Source organism: Maylandia zebra, linkage group LG19 (genome assembly GCF_041146795.1).
Source record: "Maylandia zebra isolate NMK-2024a linkage group LG19, Mzebra_GT3a, whole genome shotgun sequence".
In the NCBI taxonomy this organism is placed as follows: Eukaryota; Metazoa; Chordata; class Actinopteri; order Cichliformes; family Cichlidae; genus Maylandia; species Maylandia zebra.
Window position 1 is genome coordinate 8,952,918 of NC_135185.1, and position 16,283 is coordinate 8,969,200.

The 16,283-nt window shown below is 47.8% G+C and overlaps 3 protein-coding genes across 6 annotated transcripts; 2 read left to right on the forward strand and 1 right to left on the reverse strand.

Annotated features, from left to right (window-relative positions):
• Positions 1-6,531, reverse strand: lrrc57 (leucine rich repeat containing 57). 3 transcript variants are annotated; one of them, XM_076877579.1, is made up of 6 exons: positions 6,389-6,531; positions 3,466-3,726; positions 1,498-1,633; positions 980-1,248; positions 510-695; positions 1-425 (listed from the first exon to the last, which is right to left on the reverse strand). In XM_076877579.1, the coding sequence occupies exons 2-6, from the start codon at positions 3,547-3,549 to the stop codon at positions 384-386; spliced, it is 717 nt and encodes a 238-aa protein (XP_076733694.1). In that variant the 5' UTR covers positions 3,550-3,726; positions 6,389-6,531; the 3' UTR covers positions 1-383. The 3 variants fall into 3 exon arrangements, with proteins under 3 accessions (XP_076733694.1, XP_004569944.1, XP_004569945.1); XM_004569887.2 differs by lacking the exon at positions 6,389-6,531 and adding an exon at positions 5,190-5,374; XM_004569888.6 differs by lacking the exon at positions 6,389-6,531 and adding an exon at positions 4,805-5,098.
• On the forward strand, positions 6,086-10,315 carry haus2 (HAUS augmin like complex subunit 2). The gene is made up of 7 exons (XM_004569891.2): positions 6,086-6,239; positions 6,526-6,612; positions 7,569-7,667; positions 9,096-9,165; positions 9,283-9,415; positions 9,485-9,593; positions 10,135-10,315. Exons 2-7 carry the CDS (start codon positions 6,526-6,528, stop codon positions 10,246-10,248), a joined length of 612 nt encoding a protein of 203 aa, XP_004569948.1. The 5' UTR covers positions 6,086-6,239; the 3' UTR covers positions 10,249-10,315.
• Positions 10,316-10,928: 613 nt separating this feature from the next.
• srp54 (signal recognition particle 54) lies at positions 10,929-16,260 on the forward strand. 2 transcript variants are annotated; one of them, XM_004569890.3, is made up of 17 exons: positions 10,929-11,063; positions 12,501-12,594; positions 13,006-13,103; positions 13,173-13,264; positions 13,344-13,428; positions 13,527-13,631; positions 13,726-13,792; positions 13,865-13,922; positions 14,036-14,186; positions 14,308-14,456; positions 14,537-14,637; positions 14,813-14,899; positions 14,977-15,050; positions 15,199-15,307; positions 15,403-15,573; positions 15,705-15,800; positions 15,931-16,260. In XM_004569890.3, exons 3-17 carry the CDS (start codon positions 13,026-13,028, stop codon positions 16,020-16,022), a joined length of 1,515 nt encoding a protein of 504 aa, XP_004569947.1. In that variant the 5' UTR covers positions 10,929-11,063; positions 12,501-12,594; positions 13,006-13,025; the 3' UTR covers positions 16,023-16,260. The 2 variants fall into 2 exon arrangements, with proteins under 2 accessions (XP_004569947.1, XP_023009374.1); XM_023153606.2 differs by having other exon boundaries at positions 12,501-12,590.
• The last annotated feature ends 23 nt before the right edge of the window (positions 16,261-16,283 follow it).

Consider the following 16,283-nt stretch of genomic DNA (forward strand, 5'->3'; position numbering starts at 1 on the left):
TTTTGTTTTAGACGTCTTTAATAGCTGTTAATAATTAATAATCAATCAACCGGCTGCTGACATTTTACAAAGCATGTTTCTACAAGGTTAACTAAACACTTGCACTGTTTTCTCTGTCCATGACTGAGTGAACAATAAAGTTTGATGCAGTCAAACATGGCACCGGTCCTCTTCTTCAGTGTCGTGAAACCTGTCCTGTCTCCATGGTGCTCTGGAGGTTTGGATTTCTGGGGGGCGCTGTGAGGAGTCCCGGCTGCTGTAGTCTGGTTTCTAGCAGCAGCAGAAGCAGCAGCTGTGGGAAGTGCAGGGGTAAGAGGGGCGGAGCTTCAGCCGAGCCCACCTCCAGGTGAACCTCACAGATCCAGACTCTGCATTGAGGGTTCTCAGGCAAACTTCTTCTTTGTGGCCGTGAAACGCTCCATGTACTGAGGAGGAAACAGAGCGTCATCAGAGACCGCAGGAGGACTCGCAGCCTTGGACTCGATCTGGTCTCAGACCGCAGCACTGACCTGATCGTATCCCTCCAGGTCCCGGAGTTTCTTCACCTCAAACAGGTTTCCCTCCACCGAGAACAGGGACACCTGGGACTCGTTCAGGATGGACTGAGGGATGGAGGAGAGCTCCAGGCAGTTCTCCTCCAGGCGGAGGACCTTCAGACGGGGACAGCGGGAGACCTCCGCCGACACCACCGAGATCTGGACCGAGAATAGAGGACCGGGTTAGTACAGAGGAACAACACCAGACCCGGGCTGGGATTATCAGAACCTCCTTGGAAGTCTGTGGGATAGAAAGCTGTGGGAGACGTCATGGAGTGACCGATCAGTAATTATTGATAACTGATTGATTAAGCACCTTTGGAGAACTGTTGTTGTGGTGCTTTATAAGTAAAACTGATATTTAATACTGGGTGAATTGACAGCACAGGGTCAGCCCTTCCAGGCTTTCCTCCTGGTTCTGGTTCTTTGGTGGACTTACAGACCTGGTTCTGGTTGAGGTTGATCTCGATGACCTGCAGCTCGGACACCTCTGCAGGGACGTTCTGGATCTTGTTTCGGGACAGATCCAGCAAGTCCAGCTGCCTCAACGTTCCGAGTCCGGAGGGGAACTCTGAAATCTGGTTCCCGGCCAGGCTGAGGGTCCGCAGGGCTTTGAGCTGGCCCAGAGTGGGGGGCAGCTGCTGGATCCGGTTTCCATTCAGACTCAGGGTCTCCAGCTTCTTCAGCTTCCCGATCTCAGAGGGAATCCCAGCTGAAAACAGAACCACAACACAACCGGGTCTCACAGGTCTGAGCATCGGGGTGGATCCGGTTTGTTCTGCAGCTAAACCGGATCTAAAGACATACAATCTGGGGATTTTTAAGTCGTTCCAACCCTAAATTAAACTAAAAAAAGCATCCAAAGAGAACAAATCAAATGCTGAAACAATAATGTGGTTGCTTTTTGCTTAGCTTTAAAACACAGGTGTAAAGGTATAACTGCTGCGGGTCGAACACTCACCGAGCCGGTTAGAGTTCAGCGTCAGACTCTTGAGCTGGGGGAAGTTTCCGATGGTGGCAGAAAGGACCTCTATCTTGTTCCCGGACAGATCCACCGTCCTCAGGTTGGCCGTGAGCCTCTGCAGCTCCTCTGGAAACTGAAAGCAGACCGAGACCAGGACAGGCAACTCAGGACAAGCGGGACAGGCGACTCGGGACGCTGTCTGTTTTGTATAGGTTAAGCTTGGTATGATCAGGCCCTGGGGTGTCACACTCTAATGGTGGCGAGTGTAGGGCTGCTCGATTATGGCAAAAATGATAATCGCGATTATTTTCACTGAAATTGAGATCTCGATTATTTGACGATATTTATTTAACAATAACAATGTATTGAATAATGACTTTAAAGATTGCCAAAAAATAATATAAAATAGTGTGCAAATACTGATAACAGTGCAAATGTTTGCAATATAAAAAAATGAATGAAAAATGTAAACATCTATGTTTAGTGAACTTTGCAGTGTTGCTCTGTGGTGCAGCTACTACACCATAGCAAAGTTTACACACTGTGTCTACTTGATCCACGTCTGACTCCGCGAACCCATAATGTTTCCACACCACTGAAGTTTTCTTTACCTCTCTTTTCAACCAACGGCAGTCACTCTCCTCTCCAAATAACTTCTGCTTAGCTTTCCGAGCTTCCCTCGGGTCCTCTTAATTGTTGTGAGGCGTGTTCGAAATGCAGAGAGGTGCGCTCGATTTGCCACACGGAGCAGCGCAAGAGTAAAGCACGAGGGAGGGGCTAATAATCGGCTCAGTCATTTTTAATGATCGTTGAAAGCCCAGATCGTAATCGTGATTAAAATTCGATTAATTGAGCAGCCCTAGGCGAGTGTATGCCTACATGCTGCAGCTCTGAGCTCTCCAGTTCTGTGTGGTTTTTTTTTTTGTCATTTTGTGTTTTTTGCTTTGTGATTTAGACAAAAACAAATGAGGAGGTGCCAGATAGCGATCCACAAGATGGACGAAATCGAACCGCAGCTGGCCACCAACAGACTTGTCTGAAACTGCTGTGTATCGATCATAACGGAAACACGGCTCCCGATGCTACCATCCAGCTACTGGACTGGACTCTCCATCATCAGGACCACATAAAGAGTCAGGAAAGAACCAAGCGGAGGACTCTGCATCGTCACACATAACAACTGGTGGACACACAGCTGAGTCCTCGACAGCTTCAGTTGCCCGGACTTATGCTCTGTCAAGTCGGCTGCAGAGCTTTTACAATAGTACACATAGCTCCTGTTGCTAAGGTCAGCATGGCTCTAAGCTGCACAGTACCAACGGATGCAGATACATCCGGATCGGGCCGTCATCATTGCTGGTGATTTTAACAACTGTTTAAAGACGGTTCCTGACTTCTCACAGTAGGTGGAAAGTGCCACCAAAGGGAAAAACACAGCAGGCCATCTTCTTCTGACCATGTGGACAGGATCCAGGATTCCTGACTCCCAGGAACCCACACAGGAGCATCTCCTGGACTGCCCACACCACCACCACGGTGAAGAAAGCTCAGCAGGCGAAACAGGTTACAGTCGAATCCTTCAACCACTCCGCCATAGAAGGCCTGCTGTCATATTGTATCACAAGCTCCTCATACACGCACAAAAATAGACTCCAACGCATCATAAAGACTGCACAAAAAAGTTACAGACCCAGCTCCCACCCCTTCAGCAAATCGCAGATAAACACCATCTGGGCAGGTGTAGAAAAGGTGATCACCTGCTGATTTATTCGTTTTTATACATGTGTGAACACGTTTCTGTGTGTGTTTGTTCTGCATCCCGGCGATACCACTCCAGTTTCATGCAATGACAGTAAAGGCTCTGAACTGAAAGGAGAACTGTCCAATCACAGGCTGCCCGGACTGAGACGTCTGACGCGTCAAACGGGTGTTTAAATCTTTCTGTGCATGTGTGAGTCAACTCACCTCCTGCAGACCTTTCCCCGTCAGCTGAAACACTCCCGTCTTCTGGGAGGTTTCAAGGTGAGACTTCAGCGCGCTGTTCCCCATCTGCACCCGCAGCCAGGTACCAGCCCTCCACTTGCAGGGCCACCCGAAGTCCTTCCAGACAGGCTGATGGATCAGCTGACAGCCGTATCAGCGCTCCTCCTCGTCAGCAGGTATTGATGAGATCAGACAGTGAATCCCTGCAGGTGAACAGTCTCTCAGGTGTCCTCGCTCACAGACCTGTGAACATGTTTGTGTTTATTTATTTTTATTTTTTTGCCTTAGATACCGAAATAGTATTTTAATTTACATCCGAGTCATAAAGAGAGAATATTTACAACTATAGAAGCAATTGAAACAATCACATAATCCGAAATAAGAAAAACAAACAAAACCAACAAACCTACAAACAAAAAAACCAAAAAAAAAAAACCAAAAAACCGGATGTGTTGGTAGGGGGTGATCCTATAAATATATACTCTCATACATCACAGTTATTGGTTTGTAAAAATAAAATCTGGCCTATGAGGCGTGATATATTTGACCCAGTTTTCCCAGTATGATGTAAAGCTTGTGGTTAACAGAAGCTGTTATCTTTTCCATGTTATAGATTTCCATTGTGAATGTTTGTGTTTATTAGTGAGATTTGAACAGAGGCAGCGTGCAGATGTTTCACTCTGAAACTGAAGACTGAAGAACAAAGTGAATATTCAGAGAAAAGCTCTGCATGGGCTGCTGCTGAGCTCACAGACGTGCTTTGTCTCCACGTCCCGCAGCATCATGCCAACGTAAGGCTCCGAGTTTGGCTTGAAAACCCTGATTCTTTTCTCTAAGCGACCCGTCCTGACCTGAGCTGAGGGAAACAGTATCAATATCCACCTGTGCTGGGCGGCGTAGGATTTAAACTTTTTCCCATGTTGATGCACAGATGAACAGATCAAACACTCCCTGTGGATTAAAGGTGTTTTATAACAGAGAAGGCCTGCAATAACTCATTCACGTTAAAAATCCTCAGCTAACTAACATACAAACCATTAGCATCGTTAATAACTGCACTTCACCAAGCACCACGCTGACTCTGGCAGGCAGGCTTCCCTAAATTTACAACATTAATCTTCTAAATTTGCCGCTTTATCCCAATTTGACCATCAGTGGTCCTGACCCAGCTTTGTCAATAATGAGTGTGAGGGAAGAAACCGGACTTATCATTGGCTTTCTACAGCACACCCCAGTAATGTGTAAAATGCATTAGTGTTGAAGCCTGAGCTCAGTAAACGCACTTGTGGGAAAACCTCCTCCTCTGTAGTGTTAAACACACCTGGAGTTCTCCACGGTCACCACAGGGGCCGCCAAATCCCCCAAACTGAGGCGTTCCAGATCAATGCTGTGGCAGCAGAGAGGGGCTTCAGCTTTAAGGTGGACTTTAAGAGGTATTTAAGGTGGTCAATTTCTTGCAGCGGGGCAACCTGATGCACACCCACACTCACACACCTGTCTCTCTAAAGCAGGCTAACGCTCACCCTTCAGCTGTCACAGGAGGTAAAGGTGAGTCACGTGTTCACCTGAGACCTGAGAGGTGACACACTCACCGTCAGCAGCCTAATCGGCCCCAGTCTCTCCTCACTGTAAACACACTGTAAACATTGATGCCACCGCCACCCTGCTAACAGTTGAGATAACCGGAAACGGCTCTGTTTACATACCGACACAATGTCGCCCTTTGACCCCAGTGTGCAAGTGTCGCGTGTCCAGGTGCTGTGCTTAAATTTATCCGATAAAAGGACAAAAAATAAAGATCAGTAGAAAAGTGAAGCTCGGAAGCCGCCCTGACTCTGCGCTCCTGCTTCTTCTTCTTCTTCTCTAATGAAAGTCCCGCTCAGGGCTGCAACGCCGCCACCTGGTGACAGACGTCACTGAAATCCTGAACGACTTTCTTCTTGTCATGTGACCTCAGCAGGGTGTGACGTCAGATTTTGGTCCAGGATTAGGCAGAAAGAGACGTTAGTTAGTTCCATCCAACATGTACATTTCAAGATTCTGCGACATTGATAGAAAATGTACCTTTTGTATAACTGAACTTGAAAGTGTTACTCATTTGTTTTATGGCTGTTCATATAGTGCTACATTTTGGAGAGAGCTTGAAAATTATATACTGTGCAAGACAACATACGAAATCAAAATTGAAGGGAAAAACATTATCACTTATTTTGAAACTAAAGGAAAAAAAATATGTGCCATTGTCAATCTTTATATCTTGTTAGGGAAATTCCATATACATAAATGTAAATTTCAAAACTCAACCCCATCATTTAATTTGTTTTTGATTGAAATTGAATATTATTTAAAATCTCTTAAATTAACTTCCAATAAAAAAGGTTTATCATTGATTGAAATTCATTCAGAAATGTTTAACAAATGAGCTGTCACGACTTTCAAGTACTAAATTATGAAGTCTGTCACATTCCCCCCCCCCCCTTCTTTTTTTCCCCTTTATTTATTTGTCCTTCTTATTTCATTGTACTGTATATTGTTACTTTTATTTGCCTTGTATGTCTACTGTTCAGGCTGAACTGGAATGACTGGCTGTTCACTTTGTAATTTCAATAAAGTTTGAGAAAAAAAAAAGATCTCTCTGGATCCTGAGGGGTCGCTGTTGCGGTCAGCAGCCGCCAAACGTTTTCGCTGAAGAAGAGAAACAGCAAAAACAAACGGTCGGGCGGGCAGCGGTGAGGTTCGGTTCTTCGGTTTTAACGGTAAGAAAAAGCTGGTAACCGACACTAGACTGTGTTTAACCGACCGCCAGAGGCAGCTGAACGGTGCCGGTGTGTCCGTTAAAAAAAGCCTTTTAAAGCTGCTTCAAAGTCCGTTTAAAAATGTGGAGATTTAGTTTAATGGCGCTTGCCTTCACACGCAGAGCTGTGAGCTGGAACCCAACAGGGTTCTGGTTCGGATAGATCCGGTTTCAGGTTTGAACACCTGGTCCAGGTGAATATCAGAGTCTGAGGCTGGTGTGGTTCAGGTGACGTTCCTGTCTTTCAGATGCATCAGTGGGATTTGTCTCCGTTCTCCGTGACTCCAGCTGCCAGCCTGCTTTCTAAGTGTGTCTCCGTGGGAGCACTGTCTCAGGTAAGGACACGAACAAGTGTTTAGGAGGCTGAGGCGGTCTGTCAGAGCAGCTTTACACTAGGGCTGCACGATTTTTTGGCTTAGAATTGAGATCACGATTCTCTTTTCCAGTATAAATATTTATTGCACTTATTAACTGCACATCAACTTCGTAACATTTGAGACTGAACATAAAAACAATAAATAAACATTAAAAACAACAAATGTCTCACGTTTTGTTGTCGCCGCTAAATGTTGTACTGCTTGAAATTCCGTCTCCACCGTTGCTCGACACTGCGTGTATAGAGCAGGTAGTGCAACAATAGAAAAATAGTTGCGGGACAGCACTGTGTAGCGTTTGTCTAGGGTGTTGATCATTTTCCTAAATCCCTCGTTTTGCACAGTGTCGATGGGAGCCATATCTTTGGTCAGGTCATAAGTAATAGCCTCCGTAATTTCTTTGTGCCTGCGGGAGTTCGACGGGTATAGGGAAGCGCTGTATAAGGTTCCCGTTATTGATGTTTGGGTGGTTGACCGGGACGGATTTTCTCCTGTCACTCTCTCGTCATCCCTGACGTGCTCTCCGTTGTTTTTTCCCTGCTAATTTTAGCATCACACGGCACCGCTTCTGTATCACGTGGTATAAGGCTCCGCCCTTGTCATTTGTTGAGCAGGAAGAGTGAGCGCTTGTTTTCATGCAGATTACGTCCCGGATCAAAATGCGGTACAATCGTCGTCGTCTTTTTTTTTTTTTGTTGTTTTTTTTAATCGTTGTCATTTGGAAATGAGATGCACATAAGTATGAATCGAGATCGCGATTTTCTAACGATTAATCGTGCAGCCCTACTTTACACGGTTCAGAGGTGTCTGAGGACAGGTTCAGATCTGAGTGAGAGTTGACCTGTGTGATCCGGTTCTGATCCAGACTAAAGCTTGTGAGTAAAATCTGAATCTGCTTCTGTCCCACCTGTCCTCAGGAGGAAATAGACTCCGCCTCCAATGGTACAGGCCCCGTCTTTTCCTCTCATCTGCAGGAGGCTGAAGACCAAATCAGAATGCAGAAGCAGCTGGATGAGGTATGTGCATGCAGCTGTCTCGGGGATGTGCTGGGACGTTATGTCAGAGTGCAGAGCCCCGCCTGCTTCGATGCCTGAGCCGGATGTCGGCCAGATCGGATTTTTTAATTTTCTCAGGAGAAACGTTGTTTTGCTCTCCTGCCTGCAGCTCAGAGTGAATGATGTCATTCCTGAGGGATGACATCATCCCCTCTAAGCTGACTGCAGTCTGTCACGCTCTGTCACTGTGAGAGACAGCCTCTGATTTGGGCCTAGTGCTGATGATGAGCACAGTCGTCATGTTTTTAAAGGCAGACTAAGAACCTCCACGGAGCAGCTTCGTGGATCCTGGTGTCTCTGATTGGCTGCTCACGGCGCCTTCACTTTGTTGTTTTCCTTTTCTAGTCATGGTTAGCTAATTAAACTTTGGATTGTGTATCTTCTGCATTTTCTGAAGAAACTGCAGTGTGGATGCTGATAGCTGAATGTTAAGTTAAAAATGTTAAATAAACTGAAAAATACAGAATTTTTCACCTGAAAACAAAAGTTCAGAACTGCTGAAAGCTGACGATCACAGAGAAGAAAAAGTTGAAAAGTAGCCGAACATGTTTAAAATGTGCATTTGAAAAAGCCGAGTAATGACAAAAGAAAATTTAGAGTCAGAAAACATCTGAACGAATGTTAAAAGTTCAAAAAGTTTGAATCTGTTTGTTTTGAGAGTAAGTTGAATGAAAATTTGAAGATTCTCCCATTGAAATAGATTGTAAACTTTTGTTAAATAAAGTTGAATAATTAAACAAATATAAATGTTAAAGATGAGAAAAATACAAGTACACATGGTGGTTGAATGGTTTTTCTAAGTTGAGCGGCGTGAAGGAGATAGACGGCGAAAAACGTATGGAAGATGAAAAGTAGAAGAACAATACCGTGGATGCTTAATCAGCATCCACACTAATTACTAACTAGTCCCCTAACGCGCTGTAAGTCCCTCCTCTTGGCTTTGTAACTATTCCTACATTTCTGCAGCTTTCAGACTCATTCACAGGTTAATGAAACCAGTAGCTAGTTTTGTATCTTGTAACTAGTCCTGTGCATCACAGCGGGTCTATGCTAGCATCTCCACAGCAGCAGTATCGCTTTATTAATAGATTCCTGTTTTGTACGTTGGCGTGCTCGGTGTGTCATTTATGAACACGTCTCACCAAACGCTTCCCATCGCAGAAACTCTGATTTGAGCACTGACGTCTTAAGCGCGTCGACTGCGGGCGGTGACAGGTGTGCGCTCGCTGTGGGTCCGGTCAGGAGAATGAGATGCTGTTGTGTGAATGAAACAGCTTTACCTGCAGGAGCTGTGTTAAAAAGACAGTGACTGCACCGGGGCTAGAAGTCATGTGACTGTGTCAGCTAACGTAAAGGTGTTTGTTTCCTGTTTGCTTCCTGTTCGTGCAGATGCGGCTGCGGCTGGAGCTGCTGCAGGTCGACGAGCAAAGCGCCGATGTCGCCCACAGCTTCCACCTCGGTGAGTCCAGGTGACGTCATCATCACATTCAAGGGGTCGATGTTTTTAAACCAACCTTCACTCCAGACCTTATTCTGAGCCACGCCCCCTCTGATCAGGTGCTTTTGTGTCCTGCAGCTCAGAGGTTCCAGATGCTGCAGATGCTCGGGGATCATATGCAGGAACTGCTGAGAGAGCAGAACAGTCTGAGGCAGCGACTCATGAAGCCGCTGGCTTGCACCAACCTGCCCGTGCACGCTCACCTGCACAGGTAATGCCTGATGCTCAGTGTGATTAAAGTGGTCCGTGGCACTCTGTAACGGTCTGTGGTGTGTTTCAGGTTCATGGTGGAGTCCCTGAAGCTGATGATGGACTTCATTGAGACTCTGGAGGAGAAGCTAAGCGCTGCCGACAGCAGGACCACAGCCAGAGACCGTCTCGCTCTGCTGGTCAGTCACACGAACTCACTGGTTTGGGGATGGCAGTAGGCCACGCGGTACGCAGACAAACTAAAGCCGTGTGCCACTGTTCATTTGATACACCTGAGAGAATCTGTGTGTACCAGACTCCATTCACAAAAACAGGAAATTTACCTGAGAGAACAGGTGAGCTAGTGTCACCCTGAGGTCTGAACTCATTAGTTTGGATCATCACAGTCGAATGCAAACGTTTGTTTTCTGTGAGCTAAAAACCGATGTTTTATGAATGGAGTCTGGTGGGTTTGACATCAGCAATGTGGGGTATTGTACAGAAATGGGTCAGAGACGGGAGGCGGGGCTTGACTGAAAAAACTCTTTGTGCGATGCAGCATCAAGCTTTATTGATAAAAACAAATTAGTATTGTTGACTGGGCTCGTCTCTTGGCTCCGCCCTTGGCCACCTCCCTGTTCATGGTCATTTCCTGTCAGTCTCTCACACACTGAATAGCATCCTCCGATTGGCTGCAGAGTTCATCCCAGCTCAACTGTTACCTCTCTCTCTCTCTCTCAGGACTCCTCGCTCGCCCAGCTGCTGATCCAGGCCTCAGAGATGGAGACTTTGTCCAGTCAGATTCTTCAGTGGAAGTCAGTTGATGGATGCAACCTGGTGACCTCTGACCCCTAACCTTCATCATGTGTTGCACTTTGAATTTATTCTAGTAAACGTTTGCAATAAAATCTTTCACATTTTCCATATGCAGTTTCTGATTGGTTATTCAACACAGAAACAAGGTAACCTTTGACCTCTGCCTTGGTTTCAAAATGAGAGCTGAAACTCTGAGCATGCAGGAAGGTGTGGGAGGATCTGATCGGTTGTAACTGAAATGCATGTTTAAGCTGTGTGAGGTCATTGGGTGTGGGCATGTGATCTTCCTACCTAAAAACAAACAAACAAACAAACAAAAAAAAAACGTGAGGGGGCTGAAGTTTCTCAAAGAGCCTGCACTGATGCTGCATAGGTAAAAGTGGACAGGTGAGGCATTTGTGGTGCAGACAGGTGTGTTCAGAGGGCTGCACTGATGAAATCATGATGCAATGATGAGATCATGGAACAGGCTCAGGTGGTTATCCACAGAGCCCCGCCCCCTCCTGTACACGTTTTTAAGTGTGGTTTCTGTCCGTCGTGGGAGCTGCTCACAGATCAGCTGATTTAAACCTTTAACGTCCATGTGGCTCGGTGTTACGCGATGACGCCACTACAGCTGCATTCATTTTAATCAATTTTAAACTAAACCATTATGGAAAAACTTCTAATAGACAACAAATTAAAGGGAAATGAAACATCTGATGTTCTGAATAAAGTTGTTTTTTTTTTAAAATAAAGCCTGAGTGCTTCCGGTTGGGCTGGTGGAATGACGCGGTGTTTCCGGTGTTTTGGATAACGCTCCTGTGGTGGAGTCTTGGTCCTGCTGCCGTTTAACGAGCACACTCACGGACACGGTAAGACCCGCACCTCTCTCCGCTCCCGCGAGGCTCGGTTCTCCGTACCGGGCCCGCTGCCACGGCCGGAAGTACGTCTCTATCCGCGTGAGCGCACCGAGCTAACAGAGCTAATGCTAGCCGCTCGGTCCGTGCTAACTGTAAACAGCTGACGTGTTATTCGATAAACAGGCGATCGATCCGCGCGACTATCGATCACGTGATGAGGAGCTGATCGATGTTCTGATCAGTTCTGTGTAATCGGACAGGCCGAAGGGGTGAGAGGCACCGAGAAGCTCCATGGAGGGGTTTCCTTTAATTTGTCACCTCCTGGCTCAAGCGTGAACATGTGTTCAGCTTCACATCTGATTGATCGGTGGCTCCAGGCAGCTCCTTTCAGATATCGGAACACAAAGAAAGGATCGACCCCAAAATCACAGATCGTGCGTCCGTGTACTGAACCAGGTGTGAGGACAGCCAGAGAGCTATGCAGGGGGCTGTTTTCCGCTCTTAGTGCCGGAGTCTCAGAGTTGCTGAGATGATGAAGCCCTCCATCAGCTGTTAGAAGCCATGAGACAGAAGCATTGATTGGACAGGCTGGGCAGCGTCCACGATGATGACATCTCGACCATCTCAAATTTAGCTGCAAATCTTGTGCTCCAGAGTTTGAACGTTTATGAGTGCTTCAAATATCAAAAACTTTCCAGGATGTTTTTAAAAACTTCCAGCAGGTTTCTTCACAACTGTCCTCACGGCTCATTCTCACCATCAGCATGAACAGCATCTGTAATCTGGGAGTTTGGCAGTTTCCAGATGTTTCTATAATTATCACTTAAAGCAGGGGTGTCAAAGTGCAGGCCTCGAGGGCCGGTCTCCTGAAACTTTTCCATGTGTCCCTGCTGCAACACACCTGAATAACATTAGTAACAAGACTCTATAGAGCTGCATGCTGAGGTGGCAACCCCACCTCCACTCAAGTGAAGTAGTGCTTGGAAAAATGTACGTCTAAAAGTACTTTAAATGCATCGTGTTCATTCATGAGCGCCTGTCAGGTCTTGCTAATGACCTACTTGTGTCATTCAGGCGTGTTGCAGCAGGGACAGCGGCCCTGAGGACTGGAGTTCGACACCTGTGGCCTACAGCATTATTCTGTTAAATATGTGCATCATTTTCATTTTGAGAGCTGCTGCAGGAGTCTGAGGATTCACTTTAAATCATTTCATGCATTCAGATACATTTAACAAAATCCACAGCTCATTCAGGGTGAGCGGGCGCAAAGGTCGAACTCAGAGCCAGTCTGAAGTGAGCAGAAACGATATGAACGAACGATCTGAAGTTTTGCAGTGTCTGATTTTTACAGTGAGCTTCGGGCGCTGGTTCAGATTTCAGAGTGGATGGTCTTCATCAAGGATAAATCTCTCAAATCTGAACAACTTTTATTTTCTCTCCTCTGGACAGGAAGAGTGAGGCTGCCACCACCACCTGTCAGCTGACTTGCTGAGCACGCTCAGTAGGAGGGGTACCCTCCACAAAACTCTGATTAACACAGTAAGTAAGTGACTTGATGCATGCTCAATCATCCAGGTGAGGAAGTCCCAAAAAGTTGATTCTGTTCATGTGGACGTAGCAGCCGATCCCTACTCCCCATGAATGGTACTGATGGTCACCGATCAATCAGTAGTCATGACAATTCAGGATGATCATTAACATGATTAATGATCATAAACTGACTTCACAGCCTGTTGTTGGTCAGTGGTGCAGATGTGCTGTTTATAAGGTTGGAAACTGACGAAGTCACCTGATGATGATGAAACGTTTCTCCCACTGAAAACATCCTGATGAACAGAATCAAGTTTTTGGGAGTAAGTGTGTAAATGTCACTGACTCCTCTGCAAGTAAACCGAGATAAGAAGTGGCAGCGTGCCGCACACAAGCACGCCGTGACCACACTTTTTATTTTCAGGTCTAACTTGGACCGCCATCATGGTGCTCGCCGACCTGGGGAGGAAGATCACCTCGGCGCTGAGGTCACTCAGCAACGCCACCATCATCAATGAAGAGGTGAGTGGGTCGAATCTGAGCGCCCAGCTGACACCGCCATGGTCTGTGACTCACCATATGTGTTTCCAGGTGCTGAACGCCATGCTGAAGGAGGTGTGCGCCGCTCTGCTGGAGGCCGACGTCAACATCAAGCTGGTCAAACAGCTGAGAGAGAACGTCAAGTGAGTGTGATCGTCCTGATCCCGGCGTCCGAGTGTCCCGTCCAGGTGTGCTGAACTCTGCTTGTTTTTGTCCCTGCAGGTCTGCCATAGACCTGGAGGAGATGGCATCGGGTCTGAACAAGAGGAGGATGATCCAGCACGCCGTCTTCAAGGAGCTCGTCAAGGTCAGATCGTCTCGCTGCCAATGCTCGATCAGGTTAAACACCAACAGGAAGTTGTTGAGTCTAACCATGCAGTGTGTGTGTGTGTGTCATGTGACCAGCTGGTGGACCCCGGCGTGAAGGCGTGGACCCCCACTAAAGGCAAGAACAATGTCATCATGTTTGTCGGTCTGCAGGGCAGCGGAAAAACTACGACCTGCTCCAAGGTGACCCACACTCACCTGTCATAGACCCCCCCCCCCCCTTACACAGGCCCCGCCTCCTGCTGTGTTCTCACTGTGATTGGTGTGTTTCCTGCAGCTGGCGTATTACTACCAGAGGAAAGGCTGGAAGACCTGCCTGATTTGCGCCGACACTTTCAGAGCAGGTTAGCGTCACTTCGTAGACTCACTTTCTGTCAGTCACATGACCGCCATCATCATCTCCTCTCCTCTCTCAGGTGCCTTCGATCAGCTCAAACAGAATGCCACCAAAGCCAGGATCCCCTTCTACGGCAGGTGAGTCTCGGACAGGCGGCGTCCCTGGTGTTACCTCTGGGTGATGAGTTCAGGGATCTGCCGAACGTGTGTGTGGTGCATTCACGTACCTCCTGACTGTCCGTGCTCCTCAGTTACACAGAGATGGACCCGGTGGTGATCGCCTCAGAGGGCGTGGAGAAGTTCAAAGCAGAGAACTTTGAGATCATCATCGTGGACACAAGCGGACGACACAAACAGGAGGACTCGCTGTTCGAGGAGATGCTGCAGGTCTCCAATGCTGTGGTGAGTCCCTGAACGCACCACCTCAGGTGCAGTCCTGCTAAGTAGAGCAACAGGAAGTGTTTGTGTGTGAAGGTGCCTGCCTGTTCTGGACTCAGGTGTGTCCCTGGTCCTGTTTCCGTAGCAACCCGACAACATCGTGTACGTGATGGACGCCTCGATCGGGCAGGCCTGCGAGTCCCAGGCCAAAGCCTTCAAAGACAAAGTGGACGTGGCGTCGGTCATCGTCACCAAACTGGACGGGCACGCCAAAGGAGGAGGAGCTCTGAGCGCGTAAGCCTAGCGTCCTGTGCTGCATGATGCTGTCATACGACTGTTACGGTTTACCTTCTTCTTCTGCTGTTTCCTGGCAGTGTGGCGGCCACACGCAGTCCCATCATCTTCATCGGAACGGGCGAGCACATCGACGACTTCGAGCCATTTAAGACGCAGCCGTTCATCAGCAAGCTGCTCGGTAAGCACGCGCCAGGGGGAGGGGCATATGCACGGACGCACGCTGAGCGGCTGTCATTGGTGGACTAACTGATTACAGTTAGTCCACTTTTTTTTTTTTTTTTTAAATCTGACTGATTCTGGATATTTGAACTGAGCCGTTTCCATGGAAACCTGTCGACTCCTCTTCCTGTCAGGAATGGGTGACATCGAGGGCCTGATCGACCGAGTGAATGAGCTGAAGCTGGATGACAACGAGGAGCTGATCGACAAGCTGAAACACGGTGAGACGGCGAGCACGCCACCCACACTGCACTCTGGGTAACCTCACTAATCTTAACCTTTGACCTCTGACCCGCAGGCCAGTTCACCCTCAGAGACATGTACGAGCAGTTCCAGAACATCATGAAGATGGGCCCCTTTGGACAGATCATGGTACACACTCACCTGAAACTCACCTGAAACTCACCCGAGGCTGAGAGACGGCTTGATGACTGTGTGTGTGTGTGTGTGTGTGTGTGTGTGTGTGTGTGTGTGTGTGTGTGTGTGTGTGTGTGTGTGTGTGTGTGTGTGATGCGTTCAGGGTATGATTCCAGGCTTCGGGACAGACTTCATGAGTAAAGGCAACGAGCAGGAGTCGATGGCTCGACTGAAGAAACTGATGACCATCATGGACAGCATGAATGACCAGGGTAACGCGCGCGCACACACACACACACACACACACACACACACAGCTGGTCCTGATGGATGACCCGATGTCTCTCCACTCTCTTGGGTTCTGCAGAGCTGGACAGCAAAGATGGAGCGAAGCTCTTTAGCAAGCAGCCCAACAGGATCCAGAGGGTGGCCCGGGGATCAGGGGTCGCCACCAGAGATGTCCAGGAACTCCTCACCCAGTACACCAAGTTTGCCCAGATGGTCAAGAAGATGGGAGGCATCAAAGGACTCTTCAAAGGTACCGACACCTGCTGAGGGGGTCTGAGAAGGTTTTCAGGAACATGTGAGAGGTCAAAGGGAACTGAGCGGGTCTGCAGGTGTACAGCGTCCTGCCACTGACGTGTTTATGGCGTGCTCGCTGTGTTTCAGGAGGAGACATGTCCAAGAACGTGAACCCGTCTCAGATGGCCAAATTGAACCAGCAGATGGCCAAAATGATGGACCCCAGAGTCCTGCACCACATGGGTAAGACCAGAACCCAGACCCAAACACAGGTTTGCTCGCCTGCAAGCGTCCTGGAGAGTAACACCTGTGTGTGTGTGTGTGCGTGTGTGCGTGTGTGTGTGTGTGTGTGTGTGTGCGCGCGCGCACGCAGGCGGGATGGCGGGACTCCAGTCGATGATGCGTCAGTTTCAGCAGGGCGCCGCGGGCAACATGAAAGGCATGATGGGATTCAACAACATGTGACCACCAACCAATCTGCTGCCTTATCTACAGGCTCCGCCTCCAGACAGTCGGAGGGGTGGGGCTTAGAGTTACCTGTTCTCTGCTGCTTTCAAAGAGAGGGGGAGAGGATGTTTCATTAATTTAAATGTGTAGGATGAAAATGGAGTGTCCTGATTGGACGAGCTAATGATGATGATGATGATGAAGATTAGTGATGTATTTTTGGTGTTTAATAAACGTTTGTATTTACACCATTTTACACCTGCTGTGTTTTGTTTGTTT